Source organism: Myotis nattereri, assembly GCF_964212035.1.
Source record: "Myotis nattereri genome assembly, chromosome: 10".
NCBI lineage: Eukaryota > Metazoa > Chordata > Mammalia > Chiroptera > Vespertilionidae > Myotis > Myotis nattereri.
In genome coordinates, this window is record NC_138085.1 from 38,473,660 (window position 1) to 38,498,899 (window position 25,240).

General features: G+C 44.4%; 1 protein-coding gene across 1 annotated transcript in view; it reads left to right on the forward strand.

Moving 5' to 3' along the window:
• Window positions 1–24,353, forward strand: part of TACR1 (tachykinin receptor 1) — a gene marked incomplete at both ends in the record, with an annotated part of 129,810 nt that extends 105,457 nt beyond the window's left edge. Inside the window, 3 exons of the mRNA XM_081100966.1 lie at window positions 21,120–21,270; window positions 22,961–23,157; window positions 24,062–24,353. Of these exons, the coding sequence (XP_080957092.1) occupies window positions 21,120–21,270; window positions 22,961–23,157; window positions 24,062–24,353 (640 nt within the window). The remainder of the gene's footprint in view (window positions 1–21,119; window positions 21,271–22,960; window positions 23,158–24,061) is intronic.
• Window positions 24,354–25,240: the final 887 nt, after the last annotated feature.

A 25,240-nucleotide genomic window follows, 5' to 3' on the forward strand; every position in this document is an offset into this window, starting at 1 on the left:
AACACAGCCCATACCAGACCTGGCAGGTGGCATTTTATAGGCTGCCATCTGAAGCCGCGTTCTCACCTGAAATACTGCCCCACGGGACCGTTTCTGTTCTTGGTGGATAAAGTGAGTGCAAGAATTTTATTTCTTGCTTTAAAAGAAAAATGTGGATCGCATTGCATTTTATGTCAGTGCATTCCTCAGTAACGGTGTTCCCCAAAGTCCCTATTTCCCCAGGCTGGGGAAATGTAGTGTCTGGAAAAGACATCTCAGAAATGATATAGGCCTCGGGGCCAATGTTCTGGGAAAGTCCGCCACATGCAGTAGAGCCACAATATGTGAGCCTGTCACCCCTCCCCCCAAGAGACCTGGGGACACCCAGGAGCTCCTGATAGATCCCTCTGTCTGAAAGCAGACTTCACAGAGCTCTTGCTAGAGGTGGAGTTTCAGGGAACAAAGACAACAGGGACCCCCGCTGTCAGTCTTTCTCCTCTGCAACAAGTTAGAACAGCACCAGCCAACGCTGGTGGGGGTGGTTTCTCACCTAGCAAATAAGCTTAGTGCTCCTGGTGAGCTGGGCTGGCATCAGCAGGGCCCATGGTACAGCTGCACTGATTGTGACAATATTTTATACTTCCCTCCATTTGTTAAATAGTGTAACACAATAAGTGTTAAAAAAAAAACCCTGTAATAATAAAAGTATAATATGCTAATTAGACCAGACAGCTGAATGACCTTCCAGACATCCTTCCAGAGAACCTTCCAGACAAAGCTGGGGCTGCAAGGGCTGAGGCAAGCTGCTGCAGCTGACAGGGCCGAGCCCCTTGCACGAATTCCATGCATTGGGCCTCTAGTAAATAATAATAACAAATTAGTAATATAAAATCTAGTATGTGTAGTTTATCTCAGACACTGTACTTGCCATATGATTTCAAGACATGGTTTTGATTTGTGCAGAGCTCAGAATGGCAGGTGGGAGCTGCTATGGGTGACCTTTATTTATTTCAGGGCTTGTAATCTTGGCTTCAGGTTGGGGAGAAAAGGGCCACCACCTAGTTACAGAATCCATTCTCCTTGGCTCCCCCTGTCCAGCAAAAAGGGCTCTTCGTGAGGTTTGGGAGCTTTGCTGTGTTTAGTCGTGTGCCTCTGGGTAAGAGGCGGCCATTCCTATGTGAAGCTGTGGGGAAGGAATCTGCCTAAAGTCCCATTAAATGGTCCGAGAATGAGTGTCTCGAGAAGTGGCAGGAGGATGCCTTGTTCAGTACCCCTACATCCCCCATGACTGGTCTCCAAACAGAGAAACCTGTGTCAGCCCAAGCTCCCCCAGGCAAACGGCTCCCTCCTGCCAGACCAGCCTCAGTGGGTGTCCCCTAGCTCCAAACAGAGAAAGCACCTCACCTGTGTGCAGCCCCATGCCCTCATCCTTTATTTCCTCTTGTTTCTTCCTCTTGTTGGTCTTAGAAACTGGGCTTAGAAACTTTGCTGCATGCTGGCCAATGTCATCATTGTGTGTGGCCCCCTTCTCAGAGGGGCGGTCAGATGGGTGATGTGGCTCCAAGCCCTGGTGAGCAGCATTAGCCAATCACCACCTTCTCACCCCTCATTCTCCTCCTCTTCTTGGAAAAAGTCTGAGGCTCACTCTGGGAGATTCCACACACAGGATGCAGGCGTGCTGGATGGTAGAGAATTTTGTCAGTCACCTATGTACACACAGTAAATACTGTTTCTTAGGCAAAGGTAACTTTTTTATATAGTTATAAAATTCCATTATATTCCATTGCCAAAGAAACATTAAGAACTTTGTATAGCTGTATAAAAAGCAACTAATTTTTTAAAGAATAAACATTTTAAAGTCAGCAAACATACTGTGTCCTTGCAGAAGTTGTGCTGAGGAATAGAGCTATGGGTGGGTCTTTTTTTTTTTTTCCATAGCTTTCCAGGCTTAAGATTTTTGGTTTTGATTTTCTGTTTTAATGTTTAGAACACAAATGAAGATTTGCTACATTTTTTTATTAAGGATAAATTACTCATGCTCATTGTAAGAATTTCATTTTATAGTAAATGGCATATCACAGGATTTGTCCAAATAATAGATATTTTCAGTATATGAATGTAAATAATCATAGAAAACCATGTACTTAGCTGTATTTTCAAATAAGTAAGTCCTCCCCTTTTTTTAAGACAGTAAAACTAGGCATCAATTAACCTACCTGTTCTTCCTGATAATGCCTGGAATTTTGTCGTGATAAGTTGACTCATTCCATTATATTTCAAGAGGATTCAGAGTGTTAGAAATTATTTTGGCAACTTATCAGATATCGTAACACTGGTCCTTGGGCCTGTGATTCACAAATAACTCAATATAGAGTTCATTGCTAACTATAAATTACTAGTAAATCTTTTTGATATTTTTAAGCTATACTGGGGGGGTGGGGGGAATCTGGCCACCTTTGTGTTTTATGAAGGCCATGGAATAAAGGGATCCAAAGATTTAAAAAAAAAAAAAATAACTGGGGAGCTGGGCTGTCACAGTGAGGACGTGACCCAAGCAGGGTGGTCTGAGAGATGGCGCTCACTGCAATGTGAGCAGGTAGACAGGAAATCAGTTGGATCAAAGCTCATCTGGAGGGTGGCTGCAGGCAAAGAAGCAGAATGATGGCCCTGGAGCAGCGGCCCAGCAGTGGCCCAGAGCCTCCGGGGTTCCAAACCACCATTCTGTGCGCCTGCGCGTAGTGAGGCTTCTCTTTTATAGTAGCGAGGTCTTTGCATTGCAGGTCTGCCTTTTAGGGTGAAATGTTGCCCTTACTTCTCTCTTGTTAAAATACACTATTGTTGAATGTGGTGGTGGTGACAGTAGTCAGTAGCTTTGTTTCATTGAGCTTAGCTTCGGTTCGTTTTAGTGTCTTTTCTTGGCACAGTAAGTGACTGGGGGAAAATAGCCTACATCAGTCCCCAAATTTTGTTTAAAAATTTTCATGAAATGCAGAATTCTGACAACCAGAGATCTTGAGGATTTGGGTGAAAGGGTCCTAAAGTTGGGCGAAAGCCATCTTCAGGTCACCAGCTGTGTGCCTGGCGTGTGCAAGGGCGGGGCGGGCCTGCTCATCCTCTCACAGACAGGGCTTCACTTACCCCCCTAATCTGTGGTACCCTAGGGCCTCTTGGGAAACCATTTCCAAGAGTGCCCCTCCCTCCAGGCTCTCGGAGTTTGATGTCAGGAGGCCCTGCATTCAGCCAACCAACCCTCCTGGAGCCAAATCTGATTACGGGATCTGCAGCCTATTGATCTGACCAGCACCAACATCCAGTTTGCTTAGCAGCCCTATTTCTCCCTTAAAATTATTTACAAACCAGGTTCCCGAGAATGTGGTCAGCATGCCAGTGCCTCCCAGACTGTGCACACTGACAAAGGACGTTTCTAGGGCTCAAGGACCGGGGCAGCCCCTGCGCTGGAGAAAACTTAATAAGGTAAATGCCTTTGGGGGGTCTCTTTGGGGTCCCAACCGGACAGCTGTCCCCAGAGACATCTTTGAGCACCAGACACACCCATGTTTTTTCAAGCTGCAGCAAAATTCACTGGTGAGTCTGTCTCTGAGAAGGAATTTGGTGGCCAGACTTCTGCATTTCATGCCCTAAATGAGCTGCCATCTAAACTTCAGCCATTTTAAGCAGTGAATTTTGGTTCCTTCTTAGAGCACTGTTTTCTCCACACGTAGGAGGGCCACCTGCCTCATAATCATTGAGGCACTTGTTAAAATCCATGTTCCCAGGCCCTTTCTCCGAATCAATGTGCTAGGGCCCAGGAATCAGTATTTTATTTTATTATTTTATTTTTTTATATATTTTATTGATTTTTTTTTTTTTTTTTTTTTTTTTTTTTTTTTTTTTTTTTTTTTTTTTTTTTTTACAGAGAAGAAGGGAGAGGGATAGAGAGTTAGAAACATTGATGAGAGAGAAACATCGATCAGCTGCCTCTTGCACACCCCCTACTGGGGATGTGCCTGCAACCAAGGTACATGCCTTTGACTGGAATCGAACCCGGGACCCTTCAGTCCGCAGGCCAATGCTTTATCCACTGAGCCAAACTGGTCAGGGCCAGGAATCAGTATTTTAAAAGCATGCCTACAGTTAGGAGGAAGGGGAAGGGAATGGGTGGAAAAGATGAAAGGTAATCAGAAATACAAACTTCCAGTTATGAAACAAATAAGTCACGGAGATGTAATGTACAGCCTGAACATAAATATAGTCAATAATGCCATAATAACTTTGTACAGTGGCAGATGGTTACTAGACTTATTGGGTGATCACACTGTAAGGTAGATGTTGAATCATTCTGTGGTACACCCGAAAATAATATAATATTGTGTGTCAGCGATGCTTCAATTTTATAAAACATCATGCCCACGGTGATTTTTTTTTTTTTTACAAACCATATTCTGTTTGAGAAAAACTGCCACGGAGATGGAAGGCCGCAGAGAGGTTTTCATATGGCAGGAGAAAAATTGCTCATCCGTCTCCTTCTAGACCCAGGAAGCTGCCTTCATTTTATCCTTTAAAACATTTTTTATTGTTATTGTCAAGTTGGCAACAAAATAGGTTTTCATCAGAGAATTGTACTCAGGGTCTGGAGTAAACCTGGCTTCTTAATCTTCAGGTTGCTGTAACAAAATACCTCAGCCTGGGTGGCTTGAACAAGAACATTTAGTTCTCACGGTTCTGGAGGCTGGGAAGTCCAAGGTTAAGGTGCCAGCCGATTCTGTGCCTGGTGAGAACCCTCTCCCTGGTTTGCAGATGGCCGCCATCGTGCTGTGTCCTCACCTGTCAGAGAGAAATCATCTTTCGTGACGCTTCTTATAAGGGCACTAATCTCATTGTAAGGGCTCCACCCTCATGACCTAATTACTTCTTAAGGGCCCCACCTCCTAGTACCATCCCATTAGGGTTTAGAGTTTTAACATGAATTTGGACACAAACGTTCAGTCTGTAGCAGGGGTCTTTCTGGAGCCATAGTGAAGAGCAAAAGGCTCTTGAGATTGGACCCTCACTGGTCCCTTTTCCGTCCTGATATCCTGGGACTGACAGAGGGGAAAGCAAAGAGTGGCCTGCTCCATCCACCTGCCCAAGGTTCCTCTAGGTGGGCACCCTCAGGCCTCTGCTGTATGAAGACATTCAGCAGAGCACAAGCACCAGCCACATGACTGGGAAGACCAGGAGGGGTAACCTGAATGGTGTCACATGAGGAAGGATATGTGATTTGATAGAAATGGGGGTGCTAAACAGTCTCTGACTCCTTCAAGGCTTCACTTACCCCCCTAATCTGTGGTACCTAGGGCCTCTTGGGAAACCATTTCCATAGTATGAAGCAGAATGATAGAATGAAAACAAAATTAAGGATCAGGATTTAAATCCCAGCTCTAAGCATATCAGTCAAGGAATTTTTGAACCTCAAGTTTAATTGCAGAGTTGAAATCAGGAAACCCCACCTTCCCAGAATGGTGTGGGCATTAAGCAGGGTAACACACGATAATTGCCTAGACCTCAGTTGGTGCCAAATCAAAGGTTGCTGAAGAAATGGGTCCACCAAGGCATTGTTCCCATGGCTTTCAATGGTCTCTATGGCCCATGTCCAACCTCAGCTTTCCCATCTCATATTCCCCTTGTATTTTTCCCCTCTTACACCTGGATCTCCCAGAATGCTAGCAAAAGTCAGGAAACCATGCTAATGTGGCCATATTAGTTCATGCTACTTGGAAACCTTCCAGAACTTCTCTTACTGATGTCATCAGCTGCCTTCCTGTGGTCAGTCTCCTCAGATCTCTAATCCTGTCCTCTGTCCTTGACTCAGCAGATGACTCATGACAACCTCGCTGAAAAAACAGAAAGTCAACCCTTTCTTTCCTCCCTTCCCTCTCTCTCCCCCTCTGCTCTTGAGTGCTCTTCCTGCTCCTTCTGAGTTATCCTTGGCCAACCCCCTCTTTGCATTGCCATTGAGTTTTTGTCTGTCACCCACAAACCCATGCAGCGCTCGCCCCAGCCTAAACAGTGCATGCACCCCTCCTTCTCAGCACAAATATCTATGCCCTGCTTGCTGTAGTTATTTTTTTTTTCATTGACACACTCCTTTGTTTCTGCATTTTGGTTTTTGTCCCCATCCTGACACTGCAATTGCTCATGAGTGACCTCATTATTGTCAAATCCATTGGTCTGTTCTCAGTTCTCTTCCAATGTGGTAAGAGCATAAGAGAACGCCAAGTAGGGAGAGCAGGGGGGACATTTCCTGAGCAGCCACTATGTTCCCAGCATGCATCTGGGCCCTAGTTAAGTAGTAGGAATGGAGGGTGAGGATTATATAACAGAGGGCTTGCAATGTCGTGCCGAGGAGTTTGTGCTTTATCTGGTAGGTAGTTGGAAGCCTGAACAGGGAGGGCATTTGTATCAATGGTCAGAGCTGAGTTTGGGAAAACTTAATCTGTGGTTGGTCATGTAGGGAGTAGAGAGGAGAGATACTCATGGTCTCTGCATTCAAGGAGCTTGCAGATGACTTGGAAGATAAAGCTAATGTGCATGAAGTGAAGAACTGTACAAAGGCACCAAGTAATCAAAAACTAAGTAGCCCTAGCCGGTTTGGCTCAGTGGATAGAGCGTCAGCCTGCAGACTGAAGGGTCCCAGGTTTGATTCAGGTCAAGGGGACCTGCCTGGGTTGTGGGCTCGACCCCAGTAGGGGGCAGACAAGAGGCAGCTGAACAATGATTCTATCTCATCATTCATCTTTCTATCTCTCCCTCTCTCTTCCTCTCTGAAATAAAAATATATATTTTTAAACAAACAAATAAAAACCTAAGTAGATGTTAAGTGGTCTGGGAGATCCGCAAGAAGGATTATGAGGACCAGACTGATCCAGAGAGGCTCCCAGCATCAGGAGACAAACCTTGAAGAGTAGGAGTTGGGTTGGTACCAGAAGAAGGGAGAACATCCCAGTGGCATAAGTAAGTCCACTGAAGGCACAGCATTGGCCCCCCTGCTCTCCTCTGTAATGGTTGTAACTCATCCCCTTCCCTTTGCAGTGCAACGGAGTCGGGGCCAACAAATTTCAAGAGCCAGAGAGTAAATATTTTAAGTTTTTCAGGCCCTGCAGTCTCTGTCACAACTATTCCACTCAGCCACTGAAGCAGCAAAGCAGCCACAGACAATACTGACATGAATGGGCATAGCTGTTCTAAGATAATTTTATTTATGAACACTGAAATTTGAATGACATAATTTTCTCATACCATGAAATAATATTCTCCTTTTGATTTTTTCATTCATCTAAAAATTTGAAAACCATTCTTAACTCCTAAATCATATAGAAACAGGTGGTGAGCTAATTAAACCTGTGGGTGACAACTTGTGGTCCCCGCAGTGGAACCTGTGGAGTCAGGGGACCCAGGTCCATGTGTGACACCAGCACCCCCACTCACCGGATGTGCAGCTATGCACAAATTACTCACCTCCCCTTCTCTCAGCTTCCTCACCTGCACAGTGGAGATAAAGATAGCAGCATCCGTCTTCTCTGGTTGTTGTGAGGATTAAATGAGGGGGAAGTCTTGAACTGATAAAACTTACCCAGAGGCATGGAGGAGTGACAGAGTGCAGAAAGCAAGTGTGATTGCAAGAAAACTTGAACTTTGTAGTTGTGAGACTTGGGGTCCAGTTCAAGGTCTGCTGTGTGACCTTTGCAGGGCAGTCTCATGTAGAGTAGGCTGATTTTACTCACTCAGTGGGGTATGTGGGGGGGGGGGGGGCGAGGGGGGATTACATCATAAATACGATTGCATTGGTTAAAGTTAACCAGGCTTTCTATCACCCACAGCCCAGATCTTGATTTCTTATACTATTCTCCACTAAAAGGAACCAAGGCTCCTGGGGAAATCACTGATTCAAAGGCAGAGCCAGTGAATTTACAAAATAAGCCTGGAGCACCTTATATTTCTAGAAAGGAAGAAAGAACTCAAAATATATACTAGTACACACACACACACACACACACACACACACACACACGCAACAATCAAAAGAGCTTCCAATGGCCAAAGCTGGAGCAATGAAAGTAAATGTTTTAAAAAGTGGTATTGCACTATGACCCACAGTATATAATAAATATACATGAGTCCATATTGATCCGTATATAAAGGATTGAATAAATAAACAAACAATGAAGAACAGGCAAGCTTGCATGCAAAAGAATTCCTAGTAATTTATGTGGAAACTCCACCTTCAAGGAGGGGAGCATAACTCCCTAATCCTTAAGTCTGGATGGCGAATATGACTTTCTTCCAAAGAGCGCAGTGTGGAATGCTGGATGGGAGTGGGAGTGGGAGTGGGAGTGGGGGAAGGGGCAGGGGGCAGAGGAGTAGCTTTAGAGTGGATAAGCCTGATAAATGCTACTGCAGTCAGGTGATCAAGGTCAACACCAACAGTGATAAGCTTTACTGATAGCATGGACCCTTTATATGATGTGATAAGAATGACACTTTACCTCTGTGGTCTTCCCCCGCCCCCCCCAAAAAAACAAAAACATATCCCCAGACTAATCATGAGAAAAACTTTAGACAAATCACAGCTAAGGGACACTCTGCAAAATACCAGACCAGTAGCCTCATAACTATCAAGGAAAATCTGAGAAACTGTGGTTGGGATCCTGAAACAGTAAAAGAACATTAGCTAAATCCTAAGGAAAGCTGAATAAAATATGAACTTTAGTTAATAATGTAACTGATATTGGTTCATTAATTGTGACAAATTTACCATACTAATATAATGTTAATAGCAGGAGAAGCTGGCTGCGAAGTATATGGGCACTCTCTGTATTACCTTTGCAACTATTCCTTAAATCTCATACTATTCTAACATAGTATGGTTTTTTAACTCTATATTAATAAATACTTATATATTCAAAATTAACATATGTTTACCATACACGTGGCATCCCATATAGTTTTACAATCCTTTCCACCCAAGACAATGCTAATCTCTGCAACATGGGATTCTTGGGCCCATTACTTATGCTCTGTCAGGGTGAGCTGCCTTACACAGCTCTGGGGTTGCTCATGAGTCAATAATCTCTGTGAATGGTGTCCTGGGGTTGTGCCAAGTACCACAGTGACAATCACTTTGTAATCTTTGTACCTGAGTTTTATCATCCACAAAACAGAGATTGCTGTTGGGAGATGTGACTCAGTAGATATCTGTGAATAAAGCATTTAGAATGGTGCCTGGCATATATAAACACTTTATCAGAGTCAGCTATTAATAAGGTGGTGGTAGTGGTGGTGGTGATGATGATTTGGAGGCCCCTCAGTAGTAGGTACCTATCTAACCCCTTTAAGGACCATCACAAGAGCTATTTAGTTACTTAATAAAAGGCACATGTACACTCCTTATACCATATTCAGCCTGGATCCTCTTGGACCAGGATCATCACCACAGTGGGTTACCATTTTAACCAAGATGCTATCTCCACTAAGTCCCTACTCTTCCTAAATACAGTGATTGTGTTGGGGCTGGGAGTCCTTACTAAGAGAAGGGGCTGCAAGACTGGGTCTGAGACTGTGGCTGGGGGCATCCCTTACCTTCACACCCACTTCCATTTGCATGTCCTGCCTATTCTGTCTCCAAATCATAGCCTGAATTTTCCTAGCTCTCTCCAACCAAGCTGTGCCTGGTGGGGCCACCTTTATGTGTCAGCTTGGTTGGGCTACTAGTCAAACACTGTGAAGGTATTTTGTAGATGTGATTAGCATTTACAATGAGTTGACTTTAAGGAAAGCAGATTACCCTCTATGATGTGGGTGAGCCTCATCCACTCAGTTGAAGGCCTTAAGTGCTAAAGCTGAAGTTTTCTGAAGAGGAAAGAATTCTGCCATAAGACTGCAACATCAACACTTACTTGAGTTTCCAGTCTGCATCCTGCCCTACAGGCTCTAGACTCACTAACTGCCACAATATTGTGAGTCAACTCCTTAAAATGAATCTAGTCTACTATGCACACACACACCCACACACACACACACACACACGCACACACACACACACATTATCCTGTTGGTGCTCCTCCTATGTATCCAGCTCATTCAGACCTCAGAGCCTTATGTCTGCTCTTGTCTCTGCACAGTCCACCTACCCTACACCCTTCATGTAACTGCATTGACCTTCAGGTCACCTCATCGAAGAGTCTTGGAGTGTGAGCCCCAGATTCCCTACCACCACTTTCCTTTGGTTGCTTTATGTGCATAACTCATTTATGGTTTTATATTTACTTGCTGCTATATTTCTTTATAATCCATCTTCCCCACTATAAGCTTATCAAGGGCAGATTTCATGTCTTCTTTATTCACCACTATATCCCCAGAATCTAGCACAAAGTTGGGGTTCATGAACAATTCGGTGGCTGAATGGGTGGGGCCTGGAGGCAACTACACAGCTCTTTCTTCTGCATGTCCCGCACCCATGACTGAAGGTGCTGCCTCAACAGAGGGCTGGCCTCCAGGCGGAACAGGTAACTTTGCGAATCATGCAACCCTCATAAAGCTGAAACCTACTTGATTCATCATCTAAGCAGAGTCGAGTTCAGGAAGCCTAGTTTAACAGGCAAAAGTATTAGATAGAAACTCCATTAAAGATACCCAAAACAATTGTCCACAGCATAACTACAAAAAAATTCTGCCTCTGCTTATTTCCTACTTACTGCTGTTCTCCTACCATCCCCAGTGAAAACCTCCTTTCCACATCCAGTCCACATGGACTTTCTATCTCTATTGTATAGACCAGCTTAGCTTTTCTCCCATCAATAAAGACTCCTTTCTAGTAAGAGGAGAAGGTTGCATGAAAGATGGTTCAGACATTACAAGATTCAATTTGGTCAGCTCGGGGGAGGTTCGAAAAACTGTCAACACTCCCACATTAACAATGTTTGTCTTCTTACACACAACTCATAGCAGACTTCACATTGATTAATGAAGTCTCCATGATAATTTCTTGTGAGATGTAGATTGCATTGCTCAATTTGTTAATGGAAGCTGAAGACTGGCAGCCTGTGTGGCTCATGGCATAATGGTCTATTGTTCATGGTGAGAAACTATTGGCTGAGAACAAAGAGTGGGGTGTTTGTCTTTCTCACATATTTCAGCTAAGCAAGGGTTTCTTTGGGCTCAGGGTTTAAGAGGGGAAAAGGCTGTGGAAATACAATAATGAATCCAGACATAAATTGGAATCCAAGACTTGGCCACATTCCAAGTCACGCTTGTAGACAGAATTGAATTCTGGGTCTGATGGTTTAAGCGATGCTATTTTTCAGTAAATTATCTGCCATTATTAAATGCCATGGACAATTTGGGGGCTTGGTATATGTGTTTGTTCTTGAAAACCTGTGGTTTTCCTACTCGTGGCATTCTTCTTTCTGAGCTCATCTGAGCAGAAAGACAAACAAATGCAAAGGGTTGAAAGAGAAAAGGAGAGATCTGTTTTCTATTCCCATTTCAACCCTGAGTGACTTCAACAAGGCAATTACCTTTCCTGTACCTTAATTTTTCAATTTAAAATGAGGTTAGCAATCTCTCTCTCTTACCTCAAGTCCCAGAGGTGATGAGATGAAGTCAGATCCATTTTCCAGAAATACCTTTACAATGAAACTACAGCACATAGAAAATGTACAATTTCTACATTTTCTGCAAGCCAGTGGCTGTTTCAGTTGAACCACACTTGATACCAGATTTCTTATGAGGAAGATTTCATCAAAAGGGGGGAAAAACTAGCCATTATCTGGCAATCTATTAGTGGCTGTTGAGCTAAGATGTGCCTTGTGTGGAGGAATTACCTTCAGGGCACGAGGGCCATGTGTCTGGGCACTTCATCCAGTCTGGGAGACATGAATGGTTAGTAGTCACAGGCCATTGTGACTAGAATTGTTTTGATTATTTTAAGTGTTTTTTCAGACCTCAGGGACTAGAAGAAGTATAAAACCAACCAATACTCACATTCATGCTTCAATGTATATCAGAAAATGCTTACTGATATCAGTTGGCACTGATAGAAGCAGTTTTTTAAAAACTGTTTAACAATGCCTCATCAAAAATAACCATATTTTATTTTATTTTTTAATATACTTTTATTGATTTCAAAGGGGAAGGGAGGCAGAGGGAGAGATAGAAACAGCAATGATGAATGAGCATCAGTGGGAATTCAGCCCGAAACCCAGGCATGTGCCCTGATGGGGAATCGAACTGGGAACTCCTGGTTCATGGGTCGATGCTCAACCACTGAGCCATGCTGGCGAGCCCGAAATAACCACATTTGAAATGCTCAGAAGAATGATAGAGTATGAGCTTCAGTTCTGTGCGTGTCTGAACTCTCCTCTGCTCAGTGCTCATCACAGGCTGCAGCAACTCCTCCAGCTCTGTCCCTGGCTGCTCTCCCCGCCAGGAGTACCCCACTGCAGTGATAGTCCGCTACCCCAACCTCAGCAGAGCTTAACACAATAGAATTAAGAACTATCTGGAGCGGAGGAAGGTGGGTGTGTTTTATCAGCAAAACACTAATCGGTGCCCACTGAAAATCAGGAAAACATGTCACAGGCAAAATGCAGTCTTATTCTCAATGGATTGTAATGATCCAAGGAGGTTTGCAAAGCTCATGCTACATTGGTGAGGACTGGACCAAGGTACAGATTGGAAAACAGTAGTATGACACCGGAAGGGCTTGGGATGGGATGTGCAGTGTACAATGCATGCAAGCATAGAAAATGCATGCTGCTTTATTGATGGGGTACTGACGTGCGAGCAACCTAAATGAAATATATTCTGATGGGGCCAGGTGCCAGCTGCAGTTTGGCGCCACCTGGTGGCGGTTGTCTGTTGAGACTTCAATATCTGGCCCTGTGGCTGGTTGGAGTTTCCAGAACGACCATGGGGATGATGATGTGATGTCATCTGCCAGACTGGCAACATTGACCAGGGAGCAGAGTTCAGATTCAGGGGCGCCCTCGCTGTCTCCCTGCTTCTTGAGATAAGGTCTCCCTCTTCACCACATCCCCTATGCGACCCCAGGTAAGAACTTTAACCCACCATGGGAACTTGTGGTCACCACCATCTCTGGCTGGCCCACTTGGCTCCACTCAGGAAACCAGTCCTCCTCCTTCATGTCCTCAAAGCCTCACTGACATGGAGTTGTTGGCTGAGGTACATCCTACGGAAGATTTGGGGTGTGGTTAGAGCAATCGGAGCATTACACATAGGATAGGATCATATGGTCTTTGAATTTACTCTCAGGCACCACCGTTCCTTACAGTATATTGAGCGGTCCTCACCACAGGAAGTTTCTTATTGGCTGTGTTCTTTTACAAGTCCCTGCTTTCAACCCTGGGGAGTGGGGATCTCTCTCTCTCTCTCTCTCTCTCTATCTATCTATCTATCTATCTATCTATCTATCGCTCCTCTTTCTCTCTTTCTTGTTACCTGGTACTCTTAATTTCTTTTTCCTTATAGAGACCAATTTAACATTTTTCACCCCACCCAAAATTATGCTTCTAGCCTATCTTCCCTTATCCCAAAACACAATAATGTCCTCAGCCAAGCCAACCGCCATCTAATTTATTCTTCTGTCTCAGTAATGCAAAGCCTGCAGAAGCTTTACACTTCAGAGTTTGTTTCCCTCTTAACACAGCCACCAAATAAAAACTTCAGTGTTGGTCCAGCCACTTGCCTCCACCACCATCCCTGCCCTGCCCTAAGCAGCCTGGAGGAAGGAGGGGTGCAGGTGAGGGAGTTGAGCATCTTCTACTGGAGTCCAGGGTTTAAAGACCTCTTATTAGAGCATTTCCAAACTCTGGGGCCATTCCCGGCAACATATCCTTCTGAGGGCCTTTGTCTTTGCCTGAGCATGCTGATCAAGAAAGAATCTAAAACAAGGACATAAGGCTCTGGGCGGATCAATGGCATCCACAGCTAAACTTCAGCATGAAAGTCGCTGCTGGGTTGGGCCAGTGAATTTTCCATCTGATATCTTCTGGAAAGCTGCAAGTCTGGCTGCAAATAACTAAATCCATCCCCTGACCCTCTTCTTAGGAAATGTGCAGATCTGGAGATATTTTATTCTTTGGGACTGAGTAAAATAAAAAGACATTTATACTGCCATAGATAAAAGATGTATTACTAAGCCACAAAAATTGAAATGTGCAGGTCTGGCGCCAGAAAGGAAAAACAGATCAAAGAAACAGAACAAAGGTTGAGAAGCAGAGCCAAGAATATATGTGAATATATAAGGTACCAGTGCAACTTCAAATCAGCAAGGAAAGGATGGTGCATCCAGTAGTGGTGCTGGGAAATTTCTAAACAATTGTTGGAGGAAAAAAATGTGGAGCATTTTCTCATGAGTCTCACCCAGTAAATCCCTGAGAGACTGAACAATTACATGCAAATAATCAAATAAATAAACAGGGACTTCTAGGCTCCTGTTTTCGTGATGTGGGCATGGAAAGAGCCATTCTAAGTATAATATGATAGAAGCCACAAATAGTCCCTTCAAATTAATACGGCAATATGAACACCCCCAATGTAAATTGAGTCAGTTATCCAAGCAGGCAAGTCACAAAAGACTTGACAATGGCTAACTAACAAATTGTAAACTTTCAATTTACAGTGGATCGAGAATATTGAATGCAAAGTAAAGAACCATGCATAAATGATCATGTTGTCAAAGAATAAAAGACATGCTAATGCCCAGAGCAGCCATGCGGAGGAAAGGGAAACCGCATACAGTGCTGGATGTGGTAGAAATTGGCATATATTTTCTGAAAAGTCACAATATACACCAAACCTTAAGTACACTTCATTCCAACCGATTAATTCTTGGCAAATAAGAATGAGAGCAAAGATATATATTTGATTTTAATGCTAGCGCTAATTAAATATCAAAACATAGTAAATAATTCAAATGCCCAAATTAGGAGACTGGCCAAATAACCTCCATAAAACAGAATATTACAGTCATTAGAAATTTTATAATAAAAATGTATTGACCTAAGAAAAGTTGTGACATAATGTTAAATTTGTAAAGTAATCAAAAGTATGCTTGTGCATATACAAATATAAGTGTGTGCATAAAGATATAGGAAGCTATTAGTCAATTTCATTAGAATTTTATTTCTAAGTGATTGGGTTATAGGACATTTTGAAGGTATTCTTTTCATGCTTGTCTATCATTTCAAATCCACAGTGAGCAGATAGAATTTGTAGCGAGAAAACTATCGATTAAAAAATGAAGTAGTCCTTGGCTCAGTGGATAGAGTGTCAGCCCGTAGGCTAAAGAGTCTCAGGTTTGATTCTGGTCAAGGGCATGTACCTCCGTTGAAAGCTCAATCCCCAACCCCGGCCAGGTTGGGGCACCTCAGGAGGCAACCAATCAATGTGTCTCTCTCACATCGATGTTTCTCTCTCTGTTTCCCCCCCTCCCTTCCACTCTTTCTGAAAATGAATGGAAAAATACCCTGGGGTGATAGATAGATGGTAGATAGATAGATAGATAGACAGACAGATAGATAAATTTAAAATGAAGCAGCAAGAAGTGCTCAGGCCTCCAGGCTCTCTGCCTGCAGGCCTGCATTCAAGCAGGTGCGGGCACACTCCCCTGGAGGAGCCCACAGGGAGACTGCTTGCTGGCTGGGGGATGGATCAGGGGAGAATCCTAATGTCCTTCGAAGCCTGAGATGGTGTCTTTCCATGAAGTATTTCCTTGGTGCCAGCTCCGTGAAGCGGATTCAAAAGGCGCACCGCCGGGCTCTGCCTCCGAGGACGGCATCATCCAATCAAGCAGGAAAAGTGAAGAGGAGCCTGGAGAAGAACACAACCGCATTGACAGTGACTGCAGAAAGCTGTGTGCTTTGTTTCCGGTCCTGTTCGCCTGAGGGAGCCCTGCCGACCGCCAGGGGGCAGCCCTAAGTGGGGAGGGGATTCTGTGAACCCAGGATTTCCATGAATTAAATAAAGCGCTGGAGCAGCCTGGCTTGATTGGCCACGCGTCCTGAGGGAGGCCGGCTGGGGCTGAAGGCGGGCATTTCTGCCCAGCGTTTATTGCTGGATGCAGTTAACAGAGGTGTGATCCTGACCCTTCTCTGAAAATACTGCTTCATGGTTTCCCATAAACTTTAGAATAAATTACAAACTCTCCAGCCTTTCTTGATTTGGCTTCTGCCCTCCTTTCTGGCCAAGACTCCTGATACTTCCTCAAGCCATACTTCCTCCGTCCGAGCCACAATACAGCTCGCTCAGCATGCCAAGTCACCTGCCCCCGCCCCCCCCCCCCCCCCCCACACACACACCCTTCTGCCTTTGCACATGCTGTTTTCCTTACCTGTAGCACTGGCCTCCTGCTTACATATCGGGGCCTGGCCTAGCAGCACCTCCTCCAGGAAGCTTCCCTGATCAGCTTGAATGACAGAATCACCTCTGCATTCTCATTACTCTCTATTCATGTAAAAACAAAACGCCTACTGTATTTCAGGGTAGTTTTTAAAATTTTATATGTTTATATATTTTTTATATTTTACATATACTTATAAAGGCCCCTGACACCCCTCCTCAATGTCTCCACTCCCTCTGAAGAGATACCTACTGCCAATCACTTCTCTGTCTCCACCACAGACGAAATTCTTGGGAAAAGACCAAGGGATTCTTCTCTGCATCCCCAGCCCCAAGAACAAGGTCAGGTATATAATTATTAATTAGTAGGTCACCTCCAACAGCACTGCCAGGGATTTGGGATTGGCTCTGACGTCTGGAAGTAAAAGTGAACCAAGAAATAAATGGGTTTTGCTTTCCTTTACTACAAGGAAACCCTGTTTACCAGCAGAGAAGATAATTTGTTGCTGGAAGTAAAAAGTCAAGCAGGTATCTCAAATCATGCTTGAAGAAGAGACAGCCTGGGGGGGTGCCGGAGGAAGAGTAGGAGGATGAGGCCGCTCAGAGCATGTCAAATAAGGGGTGGCGGAGAAGTCCAAGAAGGAAAGAGGGCTCCGAGGAAGGCCGTGGTCCCTTGCGTTTGCAGGACCAGGAGGTGGATTCAGCTTGTTGCTCGTGGCCTACGATGAAGTAGTGAAAGCTGCAGGGCCACAGGTTTCCACTCAGTCTAAGGAGGAAGGTGTCAGTCACAGCCAGCAGCAGGAGGCTCAATGACAGTGGCTCAGCCCTGCTGCACAGAGCCTCCCGGGGGGAGCTTCTATAACTCTCACGCCCAGTCTGTGCTGCGGACCAATTTTAAAGGAGAAGCTCTGTGGTAAGATTCACACGTTGGAATTTTGCAGTGCCCCCCAGGTGATTCCAATGTGCAGCCAAGTTTGAGAGCATCATGCTACAAACTTGAGCTTGCACACAAATCATCAGGTCATCTTGTTAAAAGGCGCACTCTGAGTTGGTCCATCGGGGTGGGGCCTGAGAGCACGCATCGCTAACAAGCTGCCGGAGCTGGCTTTGTAGCTAGTAACCAGCGTGTCACAGGTGTAGGAAATAGGCCCCTGTGATCCATCTTCAAAATAGCCCAACTTTTAATGGAAGTGGTTACTGAATCTCCCCTGGGCAAACAATGTAGGGAGGAGGGAAGAGGATATAAAACAAAGAAGTGAGTACGTGAGCTAGCATCATGATGAAACCCCCGAGGCACCCAGGATGAAACACCTCGTGCCAGCCTCAACTGGACAGGGGGAGGCGGAGACAACTAGAAAAGGCCTTAGCCCATTTTTTTTTTAAATGGCCCAATAGGAGATGATAAGATCTAGGTGACATATGAGGAAACTATTCACCCCATAGTACTCAGCCAGTGAGGAACTGGAGCAGGGAATCTTGCACCCTAGGGGATAAATAGCCTGTGATTGCTATTCTGTGTGTGCCTGTACAACCGGACACCCGCACTTGCAAGAACATATTAAAAGTCTCGTTTTGCCATACTTCTGTCTCCGAGTCTGTTATTTGAATTCAGACAGGTGGGCATTTCTCACAACAGGGAGTGTTCAAGAAAAGATAGAAAATTGTGACATACTAGAGCAGTGATGGCAAACCTTTTGAGCTCGGCATGTCAGCATTTTGAAAAACCCTAACTTAACTCTGGTGCCATGTCACATATAGAAATTTTTTGATCTTTGCAACCATAGTAAAACAAAGATTTACATTCTCAATATTTATTTTATATATTTAAATGCCATTTAACAAAGAAAAATCAACCAAAAAAATGAGTTCGCGTGTCACCTCTGACATGCATGTCATAGGTTTGCCATCACTGTACTAGAGACTCTGTGCACAAATTCATGCACTAGTGGGGCCCAGCCAGCTCACCCACATGGGGGCCATCGGGGGTGGGCCAGCTGGGGCAAGGAGCCGCAGGCATTCTGGTTGTTCCGCCATTCAGTTGATTTGCATTTTATCCTTTTATTATATAGGGTGGATATTGCAGAGAGGGCTTATGCATTGAATGGGAACTAGAATTACATCAATGACCTTCAACCTCTCTGTAACAGCTTAAATCTTCCAGCACCACCCCCAAACAAAATTATCCACAGAAAGCCAGTATATAAACCCAGCAAAGCAGAGCTGTCTCATAGAATAAAGGTAGGGAACCTAGATCCCTGCCCTCTTGGCCTCCCCACCCCATGGCACTTAAAGTCTCCATGAAGTTCATTAGAAGACACGCTAGGTACTATTTAATAAACATATCTATCTCCATGTCAAATGCTGAGGATTTTTTCAGAAACTGGAACTGCTGCTTGTACAGTGAAGTGACTCCAGCCTTGTGAGCCCTAAGTGAACCTGGATTAGTGAGCATGAAGGTATTAAGGCGTTGAGGACAGGAGACTCTGCAGGACTTGGGGCTGTATTCAGCAAGTTTATCCTGTAAAATGAGTCAAGCCCCACTTGCTGCTTAGAGGAATAAGCTGGAAGGAACAAAGACACATCTGTTGCATGCACATTCCTTCTGAAAGTCCTGATAAGTCCATTGGCAGGACTTAATGATCAAAATCAATGCACGTCTCATCAAGTGGGAACCTAGCGGTCCCTTCTGTCACTGCCTCTTGCACTCACTCCTGATGCTTACTCTGGCTCACTTCTGGCGCATCCCTGACTCCTCGTCCCTTCCTCCAAGACACATATCAGTCCTGAGAACTGATAAAATTCTGCCTGGCAGGAACCTAGGGAATATCAGATTCAAGAGCCAAAAATGCATGGAGCTGCACAAAATAAGATTACACTGGGTTCACTGAGCAGCTCTCCAAAATAATAATTTCAGCAAGAAATAAAAGAACAGAGTTACTTCCAATTAGCTACAAGGATATGGTAAAATGTCTCCAAACAGGTATCAAGGGGGAATAAATGTATTCATTTTCATATTTTTAAATTATGGAATGTCATTCATTTGGCCTACAATCGGATAGGATTTCTATGACTTAGGCATCTTTTGGATAGAGTATTTTCTTTGTAAAAGAAGTTTATCTGAGCACGGTTTAGGAGGCTCCCGAAGGAAGTGACAATACAGGGGGACTTTGAACGCCTGGTGAGACTGCACAGAATGGATGTGCTTAGCTCCTGCTTTGCTGAATCTGTGGTTTGTTACTTAAAAACTCCTAAAGTGTCTTCAAGTTGCAAATCTTACTATTCAGAGGACTGGCTTTGAATATTAAACTGTGGCACTTTGCAGAGAAGTGGTTGAAAACAAACGGAGTGTCAGTAAAGGAGAAATTGAGTGAATACCTGAGTTTTTCTTATTGGAAAAATTTCACTGTAGAGAATAAACATAAACAGAATGGAAGAAAATATCCTTGGTTTAATTTTCTTCAGTGACAAGAGCTGTTTCTGGTGTCTGCATTCTAATCCCAGCTCCTCTTTTTACCAGCTATGAACTTACACAGTTTAATTAAATTCTAAACATTGCTTTCCTCCTCTACAAAATGGGATCATGATAGTACCCACCCAACCATTTGTTCTCAGGATTAAATAAGATAAGGCTAGCAAAGTGCTTGACATTGTGCTGGTCACTCAGGGAGGTCAAACTCCCGTTTCTGTGAATGCTGTGAATACTCTCATTGACATTATTAGCACAGAGTAACCCGCCCCCCCCCCCCAAAGTATTAGCAATTACTGTTACTTCTATTAGGAATTTTGAGCCTCTTCATCAAACTCACATCAGGGGAAAGGGCTATAACTAGCCAGATATGCCAACGACCCCCTGAGGAAACTATCCTTTCTCAAAATTAAAAAAAAAAAAAAAAAACTTGTTTGAATATCCTCCTTAGAAGGAGTCTTGTCTGAAACAGAACAGGATAAATTATGTCTTGTAGCAAACCCCCCAAATCTCAGTGATTTAACACAGCAAAGGGTTATTTCTTACTCATGACTAGTCAAACTCAAGTCAGTTGCTATCTAAACTCCAAGTGATGGCTCAGAGACCCAGCAGCTTCCATCTGAAAATATATTTTTAAGAACCAGACTTAGAAGTAGCTTACGCTTTGTGGCTTCTTCCTACCAATCCTAGACTAGGATAAGTCTTCTCTTTCTTTTCCAAGCTAATTTATTCTTATATCTGTGACTCCATTTGTCATATGGAATGAATTAGGGTTCATACAATTATGGTGGTTCTCATCTGAGGGTGCTGGTCGGCATCCCTGCACCAAAATCAAGCCTAAGTGTAATCTGAAAAGTATGAACAGAGTGGGACAATCACCTCCTTCTTTCTAGAGCATATACTTATATTAATGATGCCTGGGGTTGCATACTTTTTTCTGAGGGAGAATGTCAGCAATATTGAACTTAATATTAACTAAAATTGCCATGGGTATACAACGGACTCAGTTCCCTTTAATCAATGTTTCTTCTTTTTTTCAATCTGAACAGGACTCTTCATTATGGAAAAAGTCCATTAGAAAGACAAAGTTGAAGAGATACGCTTTCCCTCGATTATCCATTAATATATCACCTACTCACCCAATGTGGGTGGCAAGCCTCCTTGGGGTGTGTCCTATCATCCAACTTATTAATGGCGAATGCTGAGAAAGGCGGCTGTCAAGCCTTGACCACCCTGTTGTTTCTTAGAATGACCCCTCCCATCTGCCTTGTTGCAGGTACCACATTTGCGTGCCTGTGCTGATCTACTTCCTCCCCCTGCTGGTGATCGGCTATGCGTACACCATAGTGGGAATCACGCTGTGGGCCAGCGAGATCCCCGGGGACTCCTCTGACCGTTATCACGAGCAAGTCTCTGCTAAACGCAAGGTGAGCAAGGGGCAGCAAGCACCTACCCCACGTGGGCACAGGCAACAGGCTCACACGCAAAACATCCCTGAATCTAGGGAACAGCAACGGAGGGAGAGGGAAGGCATCCTTTTTCAATGTATTGGGAACTTAGGTCTGCCTGTACAGGCCTGTCCTTGCTTGCGCCTTAGGAGAATTGCAACCCGTCAAACCGTGCACGCGCGCACACACACACACACACACACACACACACACACAATATTTAACTACAAAAGCATTAAAGAATTATCCAGCCCTCTTTTTATTACTTATTTAAAGTTTGGCACAATAATACATTCTCTTGGTGCAAACATCAAAAAGTATTAAAAGGAACAACATAATGATGGTAGAGAGCAGATCAGGGGTTAGGAGGGTTCGTATCGGGGAGGGGCTGCCTATGAAGGCACAGCATGAGCTTCTTGTGGTGATGTAGCAACAAAGCAATCCTGATGGTGGCCGAGTTTTCAACTCATCTGTACATGTGATAAAATGTCATAGAACTATACACCCCCAAAAAGGAGCATGTGTAAAAACAGGCAAAATCCAAACACTGTCTGTAGTTTAGTTTCGAGCCTGGCACTAACGCCGGTGTCCTGGTTTTGATCATATGGTACAGTTAGGTAGGATGATGTCACAGGAGGAACCTGGGAACTCTTGTACTGTTTTTGCACTTCTTGGGAGTCTTAAGTTATTTCAAAATGAAAAGTAAAAAAATACATTAAGAGTTTTACCATGAAAAGGACCCCACCCAGTTTCCATGTGTATGCACATACTCACTGTGGTAGTCGTTGGTATTTATTTCTTACTAATCCTTCCAGATATTATAATGCATTTATAAGCCAAATAAATGTAAATTTTTTTCTTTCTTCTTTTTTACGCAAAGAGTAAATACACACTTTCTGCCCTTTACTTTTTTTTTTACTTAATATCCAAAATCAATATATAAAGAGCTTTCTCATTTTTTTTTCTTTTGGTACATCTTTGCATAGCATTTCATTATGTGGAGGCTAGGTAGTTCTCACCGAGTTTGTGGGGAAAGAGGGAAAGGTTACATCACCCAGTGTTCATAAAACCTTGTAAGTCCCCTTTAAACATCAGATGCTCTCTCGGGGCAGCTGTCCAAATCCTGTCCCTTATCCTTCCTCCTCCTGAGACTCCAAGCAAGAAGCTTCCCCTACTCACTGCTCCCCACTTTAGGTGCTTCCCGCTCCCTGGGTCTTTCCCTCTTGAACACCCGTTCCTCTTGGCCCATTAATCTGGTCTCCTTTGGTTTCTCCAGCCATTGCCCAGAGAATGATATAACACGGTGATTCTGGATCATGAGTGGGCCTCAGAATCATTGGAAGGAAGGACTTGTCAATCACAGAACTCTGGGTCCCACCCCCAGAATTGGTAAAGTCTGGGTGGGGTCCAAGAATTTGCATTTCTGACAAGGTCTCAAGTGATGGTGCTGGCACTGGTCTTGGGGTCACACTCTGAGAACCACTGATATAACCCAAATCCTTTGGTGCCACATAGAAAAGGTCCTTCTTCCTCCTCAAAAAGGGTTTATTCTAAATACTTCTCCCCCCAGACTGCACTGTGTGCCGTGCGAGGGGGAGGAGGAGAGAGAAAGTAACCATGAGAAAAGGATTATGTGCTGCTGGTCTCACCTGCCTTGCCCTCCTGCCAGGTGGTCAAGATGATGATCGTTGTGGTGTGCACTTTCGCCGTCTGCTGGCTGCCCTTCCACATCTTCTTCCTCCTGCCCTACATCAACCCAGATATCTACCTGGAGAAGTTTATTCAGCAGTTCTACCTGGCTATCATGTGGTTGGCCATGAGCTCCACCATGTATAACCCTATCATCTACTGCTGCCTCAATGACAGGTGAGGACCCCATCCCCCAGACTCTTTCCAGGGGCCACAAAACCATCTGTCTATATAACCACCAAACAACCAACCTACTAGTCAATGAGCAAACCTGGCTGTGAGACAAGAGAGAGTGGTGGGGACTGCAGCAAACTAATCGCCACAGTTACTCAAGCCCTGCTGATTATCACCATTGCAAGAAAATAAGACCAAAGTGCACGTATTTTTCTTTCCCAAGAGGAACCAGAAATCCATATTGTTGTGTGGTATCTTTTTACTTTTAAACACTGGCGTCGAAGTCAATGGGGGAGGGGGTTTGCAGGTAAGAAAAAAACCCCTCTGTGGTTGCTGTGTACAAAGCAGGTCCACAAGTTGAATCCAGTTTGTGGCCTATGAGTTTGCTCACACTGCCCACTGGATTCATTACACAGGCGGGGCTGTGAATGGAGACAGAGAGACAGAGTCAGGGACTTAGATCGTATGAGGCACACTACAGGAACTTGACTGGCAGAAAGTCATCTTTCAGAGGTGAACCACTTGAAGGAAAGGACTGGCTCTTGTTTTTACTGCACAGTGACGAGCACAGTATTGTTCTCACAGTAAACCCTGGTGAATGTTTTACTTTGATGTTGAGTTGACCAAAGTTGGCTGCCCCGCGCCAGTGGAGGCAGCGTAGTTCAGTGGCTGTCCTCAGAAAAGACATATTTCACCTGAACCTGGGTTCTAGTACTGGGTTTGACTTTAATGACCAACATTTACGTCTTCTGGGCCTTGCTGTCTCCAGTTCTCAATTAATTTAAAAAATAATAACACAGGATCAAGTCTGGGTACATCCATGTGTTAAAGAGCTGCCGCAAAGGTGGGAAGGCCCTCTGAAAGCAGGCTGTCCCCCAGGGTCACCTCTCCACCTCTCTCCCTCCAGGTTCCGGCTGGGCTTCAAGCATGCCTTCCGGTGCTGCCCTTTCATCAGTGCGGGCGACTATGAGGGGCTGGAGATGAAATCCACCCGCTATCTCCAGGCCCAGGGCAGTGTGTATAAAGTCAGCCGCCTGGAAACTACCGTCTCCACAGTGGTGGGGAACCATGAGGAAGAACTGGAGGAGGGCCCCAAGGCCACGCCCTCACCCCTGGACCTGACCTCCAATGGCTCCTCTCGCAGTGAGTCCAAGACCATGACAGAGAGCTTCAGCTTCTACTCCAACACGCTCTCCTAGACCCTGGGCCTGCAGCAGAGGGAGCCACCATCGTCTTTGTCTTGCTTCACTTCATGCATGGATAATTCCTTGATCTGGAAACCATCAGGAACACCCTCACACTGGGACTTGTGAAAAGGGTCAGAATGGTTTAGGAAAAACATTCCATCCTGGAGTCCAAAAACCTGGATTCCTCCATGTCGTTGCCAACCCCATGCTGTGTGACCCAAGACAAATCACCAAACTTCGCTGAGCCTGTAAAATGGGAAGGTTAGACTTGCTGTTCTCTACAATCCATTCCGTGGTTCTAGAATACAGTTTGGCTGTGAATGAGCACTCATTTCAAGATGAATCCTGCAATGGAGCAACAGACCCAACAGATCTGTTTGCCTGGAGCCTCTGTCTTACTTCACTAAAGCCATTCTCAATCATGCTCAGATTAACCTTCCTTTCGCTGATGGATGTCTTCATTTGATAGAGTGAACAACTGAAGGACCCACAGAAAATCTGAAAGAGAGATTTAACCCCGTCTTCTGAGCATCCATGAAAAGAAGACAAAGTCTGCCCTTTTTTTGGCATCTCAATATTTTAGGGCATTTAAACATCATAGGATTGAGAGCCTCAGAGTCATCTGCATTGTGTCCCCAGTAATTTCCCTGAGCAACTAACTGATGCAGGCAGAATGTGTCCACTGATACCAGCTGATGTCTGTCAGGACCAAGATCAGGAGAGCTGTGCCATATTTCATCTGTCTGAGCCTCTCTTTCCTTATTTGTAAAACTATGGGACTGAACTAGATCATCTAAGTGTCCCTTCAAATTTTCAGTGGTTTAATGATTGTATGAGGTTTTTTTGTGTGTTTCACGCACAAAAATGGTGGTCTCAGAAAGAACAGGAGGAGAGTGACT